We start from the raw sequence: 17,707 nt of genomic DNA, 5'->3' as shown, positions 1-17,707 counted from the left end.
CGGGGCGCCAGGACGCGTGATCACCGGCAACCCCTGTGTTAAAAATTATGCTTCCGAAATCTCTTGATGGCGATTCCGCACGAGGAGTGGATTTCCCCACCCCTCATGTGCCAGTCATAGCAGAAGCCCTTTTTAAACGGAATATTTGAGCGTACCACTATTTAAATAGTAGTGACATGTTCTTCAGTCAGGGTAAAGACGCTGTAAATCCACTTCAGAATTTGAATAATTAAAACCACGACGCCATTTTTAAATGCACAATAACAATCGCTGATAGATCATGCTGTTTTTAATCGACTGTTTATAAAAGAAGAACGTATTTTGCAGCGCGAGTTGAGCTGTTGCTAAGGATGACGGGTAAAAAAGGCGGGACTATTGAACGATAGTCAGCTGTCATTGGTTTCTTTTCCCTTCCAACAACTCGTGAGACGTTCGGGTAAAATGGGAAAATGAACGATTATTGGAACAGAAATTCCAAAACGTCGACACATCAATTAGCCTCTTGTGCTCCTGCAAATATATTAAATACTTGTACAATACTTTTTGGCACACAGCTTTTTAATATGTGTACTTATTTATTTTTTAACAATAATTTGTTCCATATTTTCAGTCTTTTCTTTTTGTCTGTATACTAGAATTTGACATGCCTTTTGTGTTTTGTTTTGTTTTTCATTTACAGATTTGCATAGAAAATGTGTGAATATGTTTCAATTAACAGAGATTAGTATCATCAGGACCTCCACTATGGAAAATACTGAATTCAAATTTAAAAAGTCTTTGATGAGAATGATATATATTTTTTTATTTTCATATATAGTTTGATGTATAAGGACGTCATTTTGTTTATTTTTTCCTGGTTTTAAACAGACCATATAATGGCAATTCAGAGATGTAGAGACTTAGTTGGAGCATCCTTAAAGGTTTTCTCTCACAAGGTTTATAATTTTGTCTATTGAGGGACAAATTAGGTTGAGGGGGACACTTAGTATGTAGACCACAACTTAAATATACCTAACCATATCTAAGCATGTCTCACTTACTGGTATTCCTATGACTCTACTTTCACATCCCTCCAATCACTGTTCCTTTAGTCTAAATACTATCTGTCCTCAAGCCCTCTCCTTATAGAGACCCTGTCTGTTTGACTGGAGCAATTTAATAAATGATAAAAATCCTATCGCCCTGTCTGTTCAGTGGCCCAAAAATCACAATTTGTACATTCAAAATTCTAACATTGATGCACTGATGCAACCCCATACATCAGCGATACTGGTTTTTGAATTGTGCTGAAAACAAGCTGGATGGTCCCTCTCCTATTCAGTCTGCAAGATATGGCATCTGTGGTTTCTAAGAAAAATGTAGAATTTGATTTATCTTAGCAGTTTTCCATTTAGCCTCAGTCCATTTTTAATGAGCTTTGTCCCAGAGAGACGCCAGCATTTCGGTATTGTGTTCATATATGGCTTTTCTTTGTATGATACAGCTTTGACTTACATTTGTGGATGGCACAGCGAACTGCATTGGTAGACAGTGATTTCTGGAAGTGTTCCTGAGCCCATGCATAGATTTCCAGTACAGAATTATACTTGTTTTTAATGCAGTGCAGCCTGAGGTCCGAAAATGCATGGAAGTCCATATTGAACTTTGACCTTTTCCCTTGTGCACAGAGATTTTTCCAGATTTTCCAGATTTTTTCTGAAATTGCTCCACAATTTCAAGATTTCATATTTACCTCTAAGAGGCTCTGCTTCTCTAAAATACTTCTTTTAAACTCAGTCATGTTACTGACCTGTTGCTACTAAACCGAATTAGTTGCAAAAGGCTTCTCCAGCTGTTTTTCAGTAGTACCACTTACTTTTCCTGCCTTGTGTTGTCCTGTCTCTACTTTATTTGAGATGTGCAGCTGCGTTCACATTCAAAGTGAGCTCGCATTTTTCATGAAATAGTAAAATGTCCCATTTTCAACATGTGATGTTTTGTCAGAATAAAGTATGTGTTGATGGGATTTGCAAATTCTGTTTTTATAAACTTTATACACAGCGCCCCAACTTTTTTGGAATGAAGGTTACATTTCTTTAAAAGTCTTGTTTCAGAAAAAAAATAAGAGGATGTAATAGGCTCGATTTGGTTCATATCGCTTTTGAATTAACCCATTTCTAGATTAAAACATGCCAGAAGAGGCAATATAGGTCATGCTGATGTTGCTTAAAGTCACCAGAAGAGGGAGCCAAACTCCTGTTAAAAAGAGAGAACATGAGTCAACACAGTGCTCATTGGACATCTATTTATTTTTTTAACCAATCAGTAAAACACAATAAATGAAAGGCAAATACCTTATACAGAATATATAAAATAAATAACATTTATTCAATAAAGCTGTGAGATGTGACCATGGGGAGCAGGAGCTGAATGAGCTGTGCGGTGTACCGTCATGCAGGCCTTAAATCTGTAATCATCTGATACAGGAGCCATATCGGTGGATAAATGTGATCGTTTTGAGGATCATTTAAAATACCACAAAAGGCATACAGTTCAACATTTATAGAGTCCAGTTTTAACCAAAAACTAGTTGCCTCCTGGCTCAGTTCTATAACTTGATTGTTATTCTAAACATTATAATGTTTTTTTTTTTCACCTTTTTTCCACCCCAGAAGTGTGCATTTGAAACATATTGGTCTAATTTAGTAAGCAATAAGCTAGATAAGGCTGTTAGCATTATCATAATGATACAGTACTGTGACTGTTTACAGGATTATAGTGAGATTAAAATGCTTCTGTAAATTTCCTGTACATTTATTAGCTAGTAAACACTGTTGTCTTATTATGGTAAATGCCATGTCCTCCCTTGGAGTCAGTCTTTCAAGAAGCCATGCCATTAGTGTCCTTTAAATGGGCTTTTCCAGCAGTCTTTCATCATCACGCTTTGCAGCGTAATGCGCCCTGCTGGTGTGCAGGCAGCATTCAAGGATGGAAATCAGAGTAACTGTTAATTAAAAACATACAAAGTCAAACAATATCAGACAAGTCAACCCTGTTTAGATGAGAGCAGAAAGGTAGTTTTAGTTTCAACACAGTTGGACAACAACAAAAACTTCCAACAAATAAATAAATAAACTAACAATTGAAGGTCAACTGCAGAAAAATTCAATAGAAAGGCAAAAGCCTTTCACAAAAGGTAAGTACATTTGGGTTCCATGAATTTTTCTTCAGTACTTTATTGTGATGTGGTTAATAATTAGAGTGTTATTTTTCATCAACTGTATGCTCCCTTTTGTTACACTTTTGTTACACCACTGCAACGTCTTCATGCAGCCACAGCGATGTAAAATAAGTCCACCACTGTTTCTTAATGTCTCATTCAGTTTTTTAAAAAATGACCGCTCACACTGTAAGACCAAAGAGCTGAGGGTTGTTAAAAGAACTGAGTTGACCTAAACATTCAAAATAACTATTTCAGTTCTCTTTTTCTGAGCTGACCAGACACATTTAATCTAACAGTACTGAATCACTCTAAGTGATTTTTGTCATTGTACTGAAATTTCCAGAGTTTCCCCTGAATGCCTTTGGGCGTTAGACACTTTCACACCATGAATGAAGTTACTGACTCAGTCAGTCCCATCTGTAGTGAGAAATGGTGGACAGTATACTGACCATCTTGATGGAGAACCTGCCGCTTCAGAGTTCACCTTTTACTCACTGTTACTTCCCTTAAATTGGTCTATCTTGAGTGGCATAAATATTACAGACTAAATAATGTGATCGAAATAAGGGAAGATTACAGTGGATGAAGAATAGTGTTACAAAAACACTTTAAGGTGTTATGACTTGAATTCAAACAGATTAGGACCGTTATCACAGCTTAACTTTTGAAAAGTCAAGGTAACCCCATATTGATGTACAGGTAATGATTAGAAATAAAGTCTTTTCCACTACTTAAAACCTTGCAATCAATTGTTGACAAAAAATATGAGCAGTTTCAACTTGTTTGGTTTTACAGTGCAGTGGGCAAGTCAAAATTCATCTGATATCAAACCAAAGGCGGAGCGAGGGGGTGGCTAATGGGGCTTTAGCCCTGAATGTTTCAGGTTGGTTGTGCTTATCAGCGCTCTGAGAGATAAATACAAAAAGACATGTGATAAACAACTGGGCCTTTGTGATCATAACATTGGAATTTAATTGTTGAATCCAAACTTAATTTTTTAAAAATCAGATTTTTTTTCTGTATCATTAAGAACGTTAAGACAGTATAAACATTACTTCTAATGTTGCTCTAAATATAAATATTTTCAGCAATTTGGGAATAAATCATATACTGCCATGATTTATTTAATGTAGGATTCTTTGGGATGATAAATAGCTCCAATTGTAAACTTTTACAACAAATTCCTACTCTACCTATGTAAAAATTTAAAATGGACATTTTAAGGAGGTGGAAGGGAAAAAAAATCCTCAACCAAAATGCAAAAAATGCAAAATAGTGGGATTTCAAAATGTGACAAAAAAGGAGTAAAACAAACATTAAATCACAAAATGTGTTTGCATCCAATTAAATGTTTCTGCAGTTGACCTTCAGGGCCACCATACAGACTGGATGTCAATGGTGATTTTTAATGTTAAATGGTAGTTCAACAAGATCTCCTAGAGTGACCCCCTAATGAGGACACAAAATGTTATGATTGTCAAACAAACAAAAACTATGTGGTGTAACAGCATGTATTATTATATTCAGTTAATAAACCTGAATGTAACAGATGGTGGTTAAACTGGAAGTATGAAGTCTGAATCAGCACTACATAAAGGGATGGTGCAACATTCCTTATCAGATACAAAGCAGCAACTACACGCTGTACTGTACACCCTCTGGATCACCCATACTCAGTAACGTAGATGTTAGTTTAGTCACATGAATACTAAGTAAACACTACAGAATGCATAATCTCCCAGGTTATTGTGGTGAGATGCTGGTGAAAGGTGAATAAGTGTTATGAGTTGAGGCAAATTGGACTGTGGTCTATTGATTGTGTGCTCCAGGTCTGTAAACAACTGATTACTAATGTCTGCATCAAAAGCTTCTGGAGACTAAAGTCATACATGACCCTCAGTGTCAAAGGGAGAAACTGCCAGGTTTGAGAGCTCCATTTAAGCTGTTACAAGTCAGTTATTTAAAAATATCCTACCTCATGTAAAACAAGACATTAGTCTCTAAACAAATCATAAATGATGGGGAAGAAGAAGCTGTAAACATGTGAAAAAAGACTAAGAACTGTGTTTGGATTATGGATTTAGAGTGTTAGAAACTTTCACTTCATTTCTAGATTCAGGGGGTTTTAGGGGGCCACATGGGGAGCTTGATGATGTTCCTTAGCATTATACAAATCCCTTACACTGTGAGAATATAAAGGTACTGAGCTCTTTAGCATCTTTAGCTCTCCTTGATTGAAAAATACTGTTTCATTCAGCAGTTTCTTACAACAAGCATCGCTGTCTGGCCACACTCTTGACCAGTTCTTCAATCTACTTATAGCATCAACTGCATTAACACCACTTAAATGCATGTCTTTTAGATATTTTTAATTACTGAATATCAAAATCTATGTGTTCTTTTCTATGCCTGACTTTCAATTTAAAATAAAAATGACATATAACACGTTATAAATGAAACTAATGTGAGGAAAACATATAAAAAAATATGCTTACTGCAGAGTTTTTAATAATTTATTACATGTCTTACACTTATTATCAGCATATATATATATCAGCATCTTGCCAACGCCATCTTGGCAACGTCAAAAATGTTTTTTGTATTTTCTTTATTGGAACAATGGTTGTATGTAAGAACATTTAAATGTTTTATCCTTCACCAGTGGGCATCTATTTATTTAGCATCGAATGAAATACTTTAATATCTGTCCCACCACTGTTACTTAAAATTTTGCAAACTGGAGCTCAGCAACTTCTGCAGACAATGTGGAAGTACAAATAAACCCTGCAGTCCCCTGACTGACCACTTGAGGCTGGTTCCAAAAGCACCTTTAACACCCATGTTAAATGTGTATTTTTACAGCAGAAACAAGCCCGTTTGCAGCCTGGTTCCAAAAGTAGAGTGAATATGAATAGCTTATATCTTTGTTCATTCACACTTTGGAGGTTAATTTTTCCTACATAAACAAAATATTTTTTTAATATCAACTTCTGAGTTTTGCATAATTAGGAGCATCGAAGATCTGACTGATCGGCAGTCACATGTCCCCAACTCCACCTACACTGTATGCACAAAAGTATTTGGCCACACCTGTTAGTTACTGAATTCAAGTGTTTCAATCAGACTCATTGCCAAGGTGTATAAAGTCAAGCACCCAGCACATTAACACTCAATGTCTGATAAGGGCAGCATCATGCAGTCACCATTTCAAGTGTGGTACTGTGGATGCCATCTTTGCAATGAAACGCTTCATGAAATTTCACTTACAGTCAGCTGGAAATGATATTAATAGAAAGTGGAAGCGTTCAGGAACGCATGGTACATATAGTTGCCAACGCTCTGATGATTCCATAGCTGAAGAGTTCTGAACATAAACTGTACGGCGGGAGCTTCTTGAAATGTGTTTCCATGGCTGAGCAGCTGCATGTAAGCCACACATCACCAAGTCCGATGGCAAGCATACAAACACTGGACTGTGGATGCCAGGAGAATATAACTATCTAGCTATCGCTGTGCCAACGTAAAGCTTGGGCGAGGGGGGATAGTGGTATGGGGCAGTTTTCCAGGTTTTGAGCCAGGCCCCTTTTCTCCAGTGAAGACAATCTTAATGCTTCAGCATACCAAGACAGCGGTATTCCTCCAACATTGTGGCAACTGTTTGGGGAAGGCCCTATACTATTCCAACATGACTGTGCCCCAGTGCACAAAACAAAGACTATAAAGACATGGTTTGATGAGTTTAGTGTGGAAGGACTTGATTTACTCGCAAGGAGCCCTAGCCTCAACTCCATCAGGCACCTTTGGGATGAACTGGAATGGAGATTGCGAGCCAGACCTTCTCATCCAACATCAGTCCCTCACCTCATAAATGCTTTACAGAATGAATGAGAAGACACTCCCGCAGAAACACTCAAAAATCTTGTGGAAAGCCTTCCATGTAGAATGGAGGCTGTTGTAGCTGCAATAGCGGGGTCATCTAAGTACAAGTATTTGAATACGATGTCATTTCAGACCCTGTTGATGTAATGGGGAGGTGGCTGAATACTTTTGTCCATATAGTGTGTTTGCCTACTGCAAAGTCAACCAGAAATGAAAAACTGCATTTCCAGTATGGCACAATCATTATTGCTAACCCCTTCAGTGCCTTACCCCCTTTTTAAAAATCTGCTTTCAAGATGTCTGATCAGAAAACTCTCATATTAGTTGGCTAAGCGTAAGCAGAGATGTGAGCAGCTGACACATTTGAGCGCTACAGGCTACTTCAAAATCCAATCAATATCTGCTGCAAACCCTCTGTCAAATACTGTTTTCACAGGAAAATGTGAATATGCAAAATCAGATCAGCCCTTTAGCAGCTTAACTGAAAGTCACTGTTGGGAGCACTTCTAAAACTATAAAAGAAGCCAGACTTGTTAAGTGTTCAGACAGGCTGATAAAATTTGTACCAAAGCAAACTCTTGAAAAGTGTTCGACCCTAAATGTATATAAATACATCTTGTTAGCCCAGCAGAGATACAACAAGCACTTACTGAGTTAAAAACATGCAACTAAAAAGCATGAATTAGCCGGGGCAATGACATGTGATCCATCCACAAACCTAATCCAGGGTGCTGAGCTCTATAGCTCCAGTCTGCCGAGACTCTGTTGGATTTGGAGGGCTGTAAAATTCATGATAAAAGAAATACTTAATAGCTTTTGCAAGGTTTTTGACTTGAAAGCCTGTCTTTATATGGAGTTAAACCCAAATATTCCTACTGACACCTCCTGAACACAGCGTAAAGACGAGGCCCACAAAAGCAGCACAGATCCACACGACTAGATTGAATGAGTTGGCATGATCTCAGCTCAGAATAGAATATCACTTTTGAGATTTGAGCTAAAGAAGCAGCTGTTTGTTTAAGACACAAACAGCTGCAGGTGAAATTCAGACTTCCTTTTTTTCTAAATCAAACACATCTTTACAACAGCTGGTGGAGTCTTGACAGAGCAACTTGCAGGTTGGAGACCCTAGTTAATTGTTTTGTAGGAAAATAACAAGAAAAATAAATTAATCTACTATAGTGATTCCAGAGGTCATTTTTGTAAGTTTGCTTTCAATTCCACATTGAAAATAGTATAGGGAGCCCTGCTGGTTTCAGTGTGTTAGACATTAAATGGATATAATTTGGTCTTGACAATGAAAAGAAAGAACTTATGCATTCATATTCATATGAAGTCTACAGGCTTGTACTTTTAAACCTGCTAGGCAACAAACAGATTTAGGATGAGGAGAATTTACAGTGACAGGAGAGGAATAAAGCTTTTGTGTCACCAAAACCAGTGGAGAATGGTTCAGGTGCCAAGGTGAATATCCTGCATTAGCTAGCAGTATTTAAAAATGCATTCATGTCACAATACTGTTAAGTCTGTCAAATGTCAAAAACTTTAAAATAATCAATAGTTGTGAGTGAAACTGATGGTTTGTGGCCAGCAGATCAGACTTAAATACTCTCAAATGCTATGATTTTGCATGATGCAGTCAAAAATAAGCACTACAGATGATTTTTAGTGTTGTTTTAAAATTTATAAAATGCTAAGCACATAAATTTCATGAGAGAGATGCGTATGAGGGCATGGTGTCTAAAAAATGCCATGCTATGACCCCGCTCTCCCTCAACTGAGCCTGCCATGTGACACTCTTGTACATGAGACAAAAGAAAGATGTATCTACAAATCACTGTGTGTTCATTTCTCAATGCACTGATGTGTTTGACTGAGTATCTATGGATAATTGTGCCTGTGAATCCTTGCTGTATTTTTAGACATTTGTTATGCTAAGCTACTGTTGAAAATACCCCTATATTCTGATAGGTTGTTTCATAATAAAGAGATTCTAAAGATTCTAAAGCATCTTTTTCAGTGATCACAGACAGAGAACTACAGGGTATAAACAAATGTGAAATAAAAAAATAAACGGCTCTTAGAAGAGCATCATAACTCACACTCGCAAATGTTAACATCTCTGTAGGCCAGGTGGAAGTTGTAAAATTTAAAAAAAAGTGCTTTTTATGCAATATCTCATCTTCGGCAACAAAAAATACATTTCCATGTATTGCATGCCTTTTTGGGACTTTTTGAGATAATCCTAATCTATATTGATAATATTTATTTGCTCTTGGCTTCTTAGTACTTTTAGACATATTTCTCATATTTGATGCACACTTATAATGACTATATCTGGAAGAAGAGCCCCTTCTGAGCAGGGTCACGGCTGTCTGGCTGATAGGTTAGCAGATTCACCCCACATTACACAATAACACTCTAATTTGGTGGGTACATGTGCTGATTTCCAACCCTGTTTGGGACAACTGTAGAAAGAAATTCCTGTTATTCACCTGCACAAAATGCACCGAGGCATTGAGTTAGCTTTTTTCCCAGTTTGGGAAACAGTGAACTCAGCATCCTGTCAGGTCTGTGTTTTTGCAGCCAATGCAAACCTGATACAATGAAGTGTAGGACTATAAAAACAGTACAAATACAATGTAAAAACCAGTCAAACTGCAACAACCTACTACTGTAGGTTGATCTGAGCAGAGTTGAGTCCCTTTAGTCACATAATATGACATGATGTTCCAAAACAGAGCATAATGAGTTAAAAAGACATGTTTTCCTCTTCATTTGCACCTTTTTTGTTGTATTACCTTTAAAAACAATGATTAACTAAGTCAAAAGCCTTATCAGAGAAGATCTAGCGTTAATGTAAAAAATGATCCTGCAAGTTGCTCTTCAAAGGTCTGACGACAGCTGACATGCTGGATGCTGATGCTATCATACAATGACCTAAATGGGACCACCTACCTTAATTACAATGGCCTATATTTGTGTGAACACCTAAACTAGAATTATCTATACTCTTTTAACAAAAACAGTAATCATCTATTCACAGGATGATCAGAGTCAGTTTGGCGTTAGTGCACACACAGCTTACAGTAGCGGGAGTAGCACATTGATTAACATGGTGACACTTATTGAAGAGTGCACTGTGTCTGTTCACATTAGTATTTAAATAGCTTTAGTGACCTTTTAGCATTTATCTCTATAGATTTCACTATTATTTACAATTTTACAGTCACAAAAGATTGCAGGAGAAGCATGGCATACACTTTGACAGGTAGAAACCCACAATAGATGACTGGACGTCATCGTCCACTGATTAACCTTCAGTGAGCTTGGTAGTCCATGAACCCCAGATTTGTGAAAAGGAGTACTGGCTACATGCTAAGCTAAATCCAAGGCATGATCACATCTGCACGATTTCTTGGCCCAAAATAGGCTGCCTCATGCTACACCACATGGACTTTGGGCATTTTCACACCTACCTTGTCGAGTCTATTTGCTGTTTGTTTGCGCTGGTGTGAAAGCTGTCGAACGAGCCCCAGTGTGGAACAAACAACTGCTTGAAAAGGTGGGCCTAGGTCTGCTTTTTCAGACTCAGGTTGTGGATCATTTCTAAAACTATAAACACACCTCAATCCAATCTAACTGCAGGAAGTGTTGCACTTTTTTGGATCAAACTAGCTACCTGCTCACCCTCCAATATCTGTATCTCCAATATAGACAGAGCTGGGCCTCATTTTCAAACTTTTTCATTTTCTTTAAAATGAAAAAGTTTGAGAATTTAAGTATTTAAAAACCACATAATTGAAGTTCTCTGTCCATTTTAAAGTTGAAAAGTGACTTTGGAGCAGCTACAGCCAAACAGGAGTCAACTAGTCTTTTTTACTTTTCATGAAAGAAATTGCGGCTGATTACAGACATTTCCCCATTGTGGTTCGCTTTTAAATGTCTTCATGTGCTCAAAGACAAAAGCTAAGGTAATTACCCAGCAATGTACAAAATTAACCGCTGATTCAGACCAGAGCAAACAAGCTATCTATGTGAAAACGCCCATAGAGATACGACTTGCCTAAAAGATACACATCAGGATGTACAATGATGCCCTGTTAGACAAAAAAAATCCCAGTTTTCAGAAGAACCTGAACACGAAGGGCACAAAGCACAAGGTGAGGAAGTGATGAATAGTGATTTCAGGGTGCTCAGCCTGAGTGACTTGGTTTCGATGGACGACTGTGAGACAAGGTGAGCTCTTGGTGTGACAGGATGATGTTTGGACACAGAGTTCTCAGTCAGCAGTGGCAGCCCTTTTCAGCCGTTGCTGTAGCTAGCTCCTCTTCGTCCTCCGGGTAGAGGACCTTGGCAGTGAGGCCGCTCTTCACCCCGTCCCATCCGTCGCGGGTGACAATCTCCCCCATCTTCATCAGCTCGTAGATGTCTCTGGTCAGCAGCTCGAAGGCCCGGTCCACGTTGCTGTTGCACTTGGCCGACGTCTCCACATAGCGGATGCCGAGTTCTGCTGCAAGCTGCTCCGCCTCATCCCGGCTCACCTTGCGGTCCTTGTTGAGGTCGCTCTTGTGGCCGATGAGGATGTAGACCATGTGGTGAGGCAGGATGTGCTCACTCACCTCCTTGTGCCACTCCCTCACGTGGTCAAAGGTCTTACGGTTGGTGAGATCAAAGACGAGCAGCCCGCCCACAGAGTTTCGGTAGTATGACGTTGTGATGGACCTGTTGGGTAGATAAATCAATGGTATGTTAGAAATCAAGGCCAAAGGTATCTAGACTATTGCTGTCTACACACAAGCAGATTCTCCTGCCTGATTCAAGGCTTACTGCAACTGATGGTGTCAGTACACTTATTGATCTGCTCCAGATCGAGTCATAGCCTCTCCAATCTTTAATCACTAATAAAAAGCATGTTTGACGTCCAAAACTCCAGATCAGGCTGCCTCAGACAGTTCCTGCAACACCCAGTGAAAGCGAACAAACCTGGGAGCATCCCCAAATGTATGTTGCTTACTTTTAAAGCTCACAAACGAAATCACAACTTTGCCCCAGTAGATTACTGTAAAATAGACAACATGAGTGCCCAAAGAATGTCTCTTGCAAAACACACAACAAAGCTGACATTGATCATCCTCCAGGTTTGTTTTCTTTCTGGAGTTATGTTTGATCACATCAGTTTCTGTGTTTGTAGAATTGCAAATGTAAAATTGTTGCTACACATAGCAGCTAAATGGTCTCACAATCAAAACTGTCCCTTTGTCTTTGGGCCCCCACGTTTTTAAAACTACATTTTAAACTTTTTAAATGGTCTTGTATGTAGCTAGCCCATGTCTCCAGTCAAGTCTTGGGTTGGTAGAGTTGCCTCAATCTACCCAACCATTCATCAGTTTAGTTCTCTCAGTACTGGCCCATGGCTCAGTTCATTTTACTGCTTATTCAAGGGATCAACTTTACTGCCACTTACAGCTATGTAAGGCTGAGCAGTGTGCAGTTTGATAAACATATAACTAATACAGACCCTGCTCTGCACAGTACAAGGATTTCTCAGATGGACACCAGCTATTTGCATGCTATTCAGATAAGGAGCGCTTGTCAACCTGTTTTCAGCTGAAGCAGAAAGACAGACAGCTGCTGCAATCTGACTTTCTACGGCAGAATGAACTCAGAATAAGAGCTTAAACTGTAATTGAGTGGAAGAAAGGATGTCAATTAAAATCTTGCCTAAATGAAAGAATGTCAGAATGAACTTTTGTAAATTGTAAATGGGTTGTCCAATTATTTTGTACATACCCTGTTGTCCTCAAGCACCCATTATGTACAATATTCTGGCATATTTAGATGATAATAATAATGATATTACACTAGATAATGATACAAGGTATCTTTTAAAAAAGGGATTCATAAGTAAAGTAACTAAAGAAGTGCTTTAACCAGTATTCTTACTTACAGCTGATAGGTGGCACCTTAAGGCGCCTTTAAACAGCAACAACTTTCCCAGGAACAAGGAACCTTTTGAGGAATTCTGTACTTTACAACTGCAGAAACCAGGGTCTAAATGTAGACCTCTACCACTTGAAAAGTCCCTGCTCAGGGGGCAGTACTCTCCAAAGGCCCAGGGACTATCAGGGATGGGGCTGAAGTGCTGAGCATTTCTGGTTGATTAAAGCTACAAACAGTCTGCTTACAGAAGTCGTGTTGATTGCATTTGGTCAGTTAAATATTTGCTCATTGCTAATGGGTGACGATACTGGGGCCAATACTGGTTATTAGTAGTTGATGACACCAGTAACTGATATTTGGAACCAATATGCATTTATTATAATGTAAAAATGTACTTGATGTGGAGAAAGTGAAATTGCATTATCAATTGCAAAAATAAACAATTTAGCCCTTCCTATATCAGCATAAGAAATGGCACTGAGCAACACAGTAGCAGCAGGAAAACAAGTGATTCCATACACTCATGGACACCCAGGCTTAAGTGTTGATTGGCTCAAGTGACGTCTAGCCAATCAAATTGTGTTATATAAAGAACATTTGTTGAGACTGTGGAGAGTGAAAATAAAGCCAGGGGGAAGACGCAGTGGAGCCACAGTAGTGCCCCTTTCAAATAACCAATTTTATCAATCATCTGTAAAATGGAATTCTGATACCAATAATCAGCCAAATGCCAAATATCAGCCTCAATACTCGATCAGACCAGTAATGGTCAACCACTGATCATTGGCATCATCTAAATCTTTATTGGTCAATCATCTGATATCACATAATCCTCATGATTTACTTTGTCTTCCCGAAACCTGCCTATGTCACAAACCCTGATTTGCACAGTCTTCATGGAACTGTAGCCTCAGTGGAAATATAGACAACAGTGGGTCACAGAATCAATTGAGCTTCTTGGAAAGAAGCTCCTGGAACTACTTACTTGTAAAGCGTCTTAATTTGGTTTTAAAAATAAAGGATTGCAGTAACATTAAAATCCCAAATAGTATTTCAGCTCTATTTTTCTGAGATGACTGGACACATTTTTAATTTCAAGTAAACAAGACTCAATCATTCTTAGTATTTTTGTAACTGTACCCAAATTATTTGACAATCATCCTTTAATTAGCAGAGTATTCCTAGAATGCCTTAGGGCATTAGACACTTTTGCACCATGAGTGAAGTTGCTGACTCAGTTAGATAAGCCAGGAGCAACTATAATATACTGAACTTGGTGAAGGAGAACTTCCTGATTCAGTGTGCATCTTTCACTTATTGCCAATTATAGTTGGCCCTACCCAAGGTGGTTAACATACCACCGGATGGGCAGTAATGTTCAAGACTGAAGAATGTTATAGAAATAACGAATAATTGCAGTGGATGAAGATTGTGTAGCCTTACCACATGTTGTTTTTAGTTGGATGTAAAACAAATTACAAGGGTAGGACTGTTGTAACAATGTAGTTTGAATTATAAAACTCAAGTTAAACCAACATAAATGTACTAGTAATGATTATTCAAAACATCTATTTCTACTTCTATAAGACATTGATATAAACAGTTTCAACAACATTTTTAGCAGTTCCAACTTGTACTGCTTTACAGTGTAGGCTGGGCAGACATAAATAAAGCCGTGCTTTTTGTTTACTAGTGGAGTGCTGCAGATTACGTCAGCTGACCTGGAGGTTTTAAATGCACAACCAATCTAGTTTGGATGAAGGAAACCCAGACGGACTCCATGTGCAGTCTGCGCTATTTGGTATCTAATCATCTTCAGTGTGCAGTGAAGTGCGCCTGTTACTGCACTGTACAAAAACAGGATGTTTAAGGCCGGGCTTCAGTGATTGAAAAGTTACAACTGTCTTGACCTTTAAATGAGGATGAGCAAAGCAATATGAATCAACCTTTACCTCTAAATACAAGCACTTCCTGTTCTAGAAAAAAACAGATGGCTTCAACTTAAGTGCTGAACAAGAGTCCTAAAAACGAAGCATTGGTGCACAAGGGGTATTACAGTGCATATAGCTTCATCAAGTTCTGTCAAGTCTGTAGGGGGAAATGACTAAATGGACCTTGAAAACCTGGCTAGGGTAGTCAAACGACCAAAAATAGAGCAGTTGTTGCTCAAGCCAAGCGTGGCAATGGTCCATTTTTATAGACGACATATAGGCCTTTAATAGTGCACAGTGGCTGTGTGATATAGCTGACTGGCTTCCCAAACACTTCTCATATTGACTTCAGACAGAAGTGAAAGACTTGTGTGGTGAAGCCTAACAGGAAAACACCCTCTGAAGCTCTGGCTTCAAACGAGAAAGCAGATCTGAGAGCAGAGCTGCTTCTGCAGACACAGAGAAGAAGTGCTTTAAAGGAAATTATCCGTGACAGCAGAGACACATAAAACAGTCAAAGCAACAGGGTGGATGAATGCTAAACACAGGATTTGGGTACATGGTTGTCATCTTTGTGTTGCCCTGGAGACCGTGGAGTCAATCTGAGGCCTAAATATGAGGCTGCCCATCATCCACCCATGAATGAATGCAATGATGCAACTCCATTTTCGCTGTTATTATAAGGGCGAGGGCATCCTCACATCGAGGGCAATGTAGCGTTAATGGGAGCAAGAAAATAGGCAATTTAAATGGTTTAACTTTATGTAAAGCAAACACGGGAGCGAGTAAAGGCCTTTACATTATTTAACGCCAAATCACATCGGCGAAGAGTAGGCTACTGAATCCATATCATAGCTTGATTTTTATTTACCTGAATCGTTCCTGTCCAGCCGTGTCCCAAAGCTGAAGCTTAATTTTCACCCCGGGCTCGACATCAAGCGAGCGGGCATAAAAATCTACCCCGACCGTCGGATCCGCCACATCGCTATAAATCCCATCCGTGAAGCGCTTCAGCAACGACGACTTCCCCACCGTGGAGTCCCCGAGTAGAATTATCCTGAACTGGTATTGCCACAAAATATCCATGGCATGACTAGAAGAAAGGGGGATGCCTGCGAGGAGCGTGTGTGTGCGTTTGAAACAAAGCCGTGAATGCTCGTTGTGTTTACATGAAGCCCCGCTGCTCCCGCTGCTGCTGCTGCTGCCTTCTGCTCACAGACGCTGAGCAATCATGTGATAGCTTTACCTACTGTGTGCACCGCTTCACATGACATTTGACAACAACTGTAAATCTGCCGAAGACGTGAATGAGACAATTGTACGTTAAGGTTAGAGATAAGCCTTTGTTTGACATTAAGCCACGAGAAAAATTCATGGTCGTATCTGACTAAGCCATAAGTCAGCTGCTTGCAGGAATTTCAACGTCAACTGACACTCGAGGGACCAAGAGGATTTTGTCAACACTGTGTGACATTCTTGACGATTTTTTTCCACATAACTTCAAGTTTACTTTGCCATGGTCGTTTATGAACAACATAAAACAACTGTTTTGTGTTGTATAACACTGGATAGTCGTTTCACAAGCCTGTATTTGTGAGCAGGCTGCTGTCCGTGGTTCTGAAGCATAGATATACGTGCGTAGACGACGCTTAGCTCGCTGGGGTCCACGTCACCGCCATGTTGGAAGTGGCATATGCCTCACTCCTGCTGCTTGGAGCTGTAACCGTTGCATCAATGACATAATTAACCGAAAACTAGCGAGATGAATAAAACTACAATGTAAATATTGTTCACTGTTATGTAATTGTGTGTCGTAATTTTTTCAGTAATGTACAAGTTCTGTGAACCCTCTTTCAGATGTAACGTCCCGGTAGGACGGGCGCTTGAAGGATGGGCGAAAAGGAGTTTGCAAATCGTGCAGTTATTAAACAACTACACAACGATCACTGCCTGCCGTGACCATGCCAAAACAGTCAACACTAACGGCTAGCTCTTGTGCTCTCGATCACTTCTCAGTCCTTCCTCCTCTCCAGCTACCCACAGTCCAGCTAGGCCTCAGTCGCCAGTCTCCCTCATGCCAGCCCCCCCCTACCAGCAACAGACCTGGCTCTGCACAGATTCACAGAACATAAAACAGATTTACTGAAGAAATTACAACACAAAATTATAACAGGTCGATTTAATATGTAAAGTTTCTCAGTTACAAATGGGAAACATTGGGTAAAAGGGTTAGGTGCTGGCCTATGTGATTAAAGTTTTGTAGTATTTTTTAAGGTAAATAACGTGGTAAAATTGACATTATTTTTTTGAAAGAAAGAACCATCCAAATCTGTATAATGCAATCCGCCTCACATTACTAATGTAACTTACTAATATTTAATATTATACTATTAAAGCATAATATTTAAGCATACAGGCTCATTGTTAATAGTTGTCCAACATTTTTATCAACACGTGTTCATTTCTTGTCACCAAGATTGTCACTGATCACTCATATGAAAATCATATCTTAGCGGGGATTCATTAAAAACAGATACATGCAAGCATTAATGCTTTTTACTTAGCAAAACAGTTTCCATGTATGCTAATATTTATTTACAGGGCGTACTTGCCACTTCCAATATGGCACACGAGCTGGCGTAACATTGTAGCTGGCCAACACTGTCAATGCAACATCTACTTTCACAAGTCTGTGTTCCAAAGTAAGTTGAACAGACTAAATTCAGTCTTCATGTACAGAGTATTTCTTTAA

General features: G+C 39.0%; 1 protein-coding gene and 1 non-coding gene across 2 annotated transcripts; both read right to left on the bottom strand.

Moving 5' to 3' along the window:
• Nucleotides 1–134, bottom strand: LOC121524617. Its single transcript, XR_005993153.1, has one exon. It is a non-coding gene; the product is annotated as a U11 spliceosomal RNA (small nuclear RNA).
• A 2,136-nt stretch (nt 135–2,270) lies between these two features.
• Nucleotides 2,271–16,130, bottom strand: rab42a (RAB42, member RAS oncogene family a). Its single transcript, XM_041808005.1, has 2 exons — nt 15,827–16,130; nt 2,271–11,806 (listed from the first exon to the last, which is right to left on the bottom strand). Exons 1-2 carry the CDS (start codon nt 16,039–16,041, stop codon nt 11,368–11,370), a joined length of 654 nt encoding a protein of 217 aa, XP_041663939.1. The 5' UTR covers nt 16,042–16,130; the 3' UTR covers nt 2,271–11,367.
• Nucleotides 16,131–17,707: the final 1,577 nt, after the last annotated feature.

Source organism: Cheilinus undulatus, linkage group 16 (genome assembly GCF_018320785.1).
Source record: "Cheilinus undulatus linkage group 16, ASM1832078v1, whole genome shotgun sequence".
NCBI lineage: Eukaryota > Metazoa > Chordata > Actinopteri > Labriformes > Labridae > Cheilinus > Cheilinus undulatus.
The sequence above is the reverse complement of the archived record's forward strand: the minus strand, read 5'-3'. Positions and strand labels throughout refer to the sequence as shown.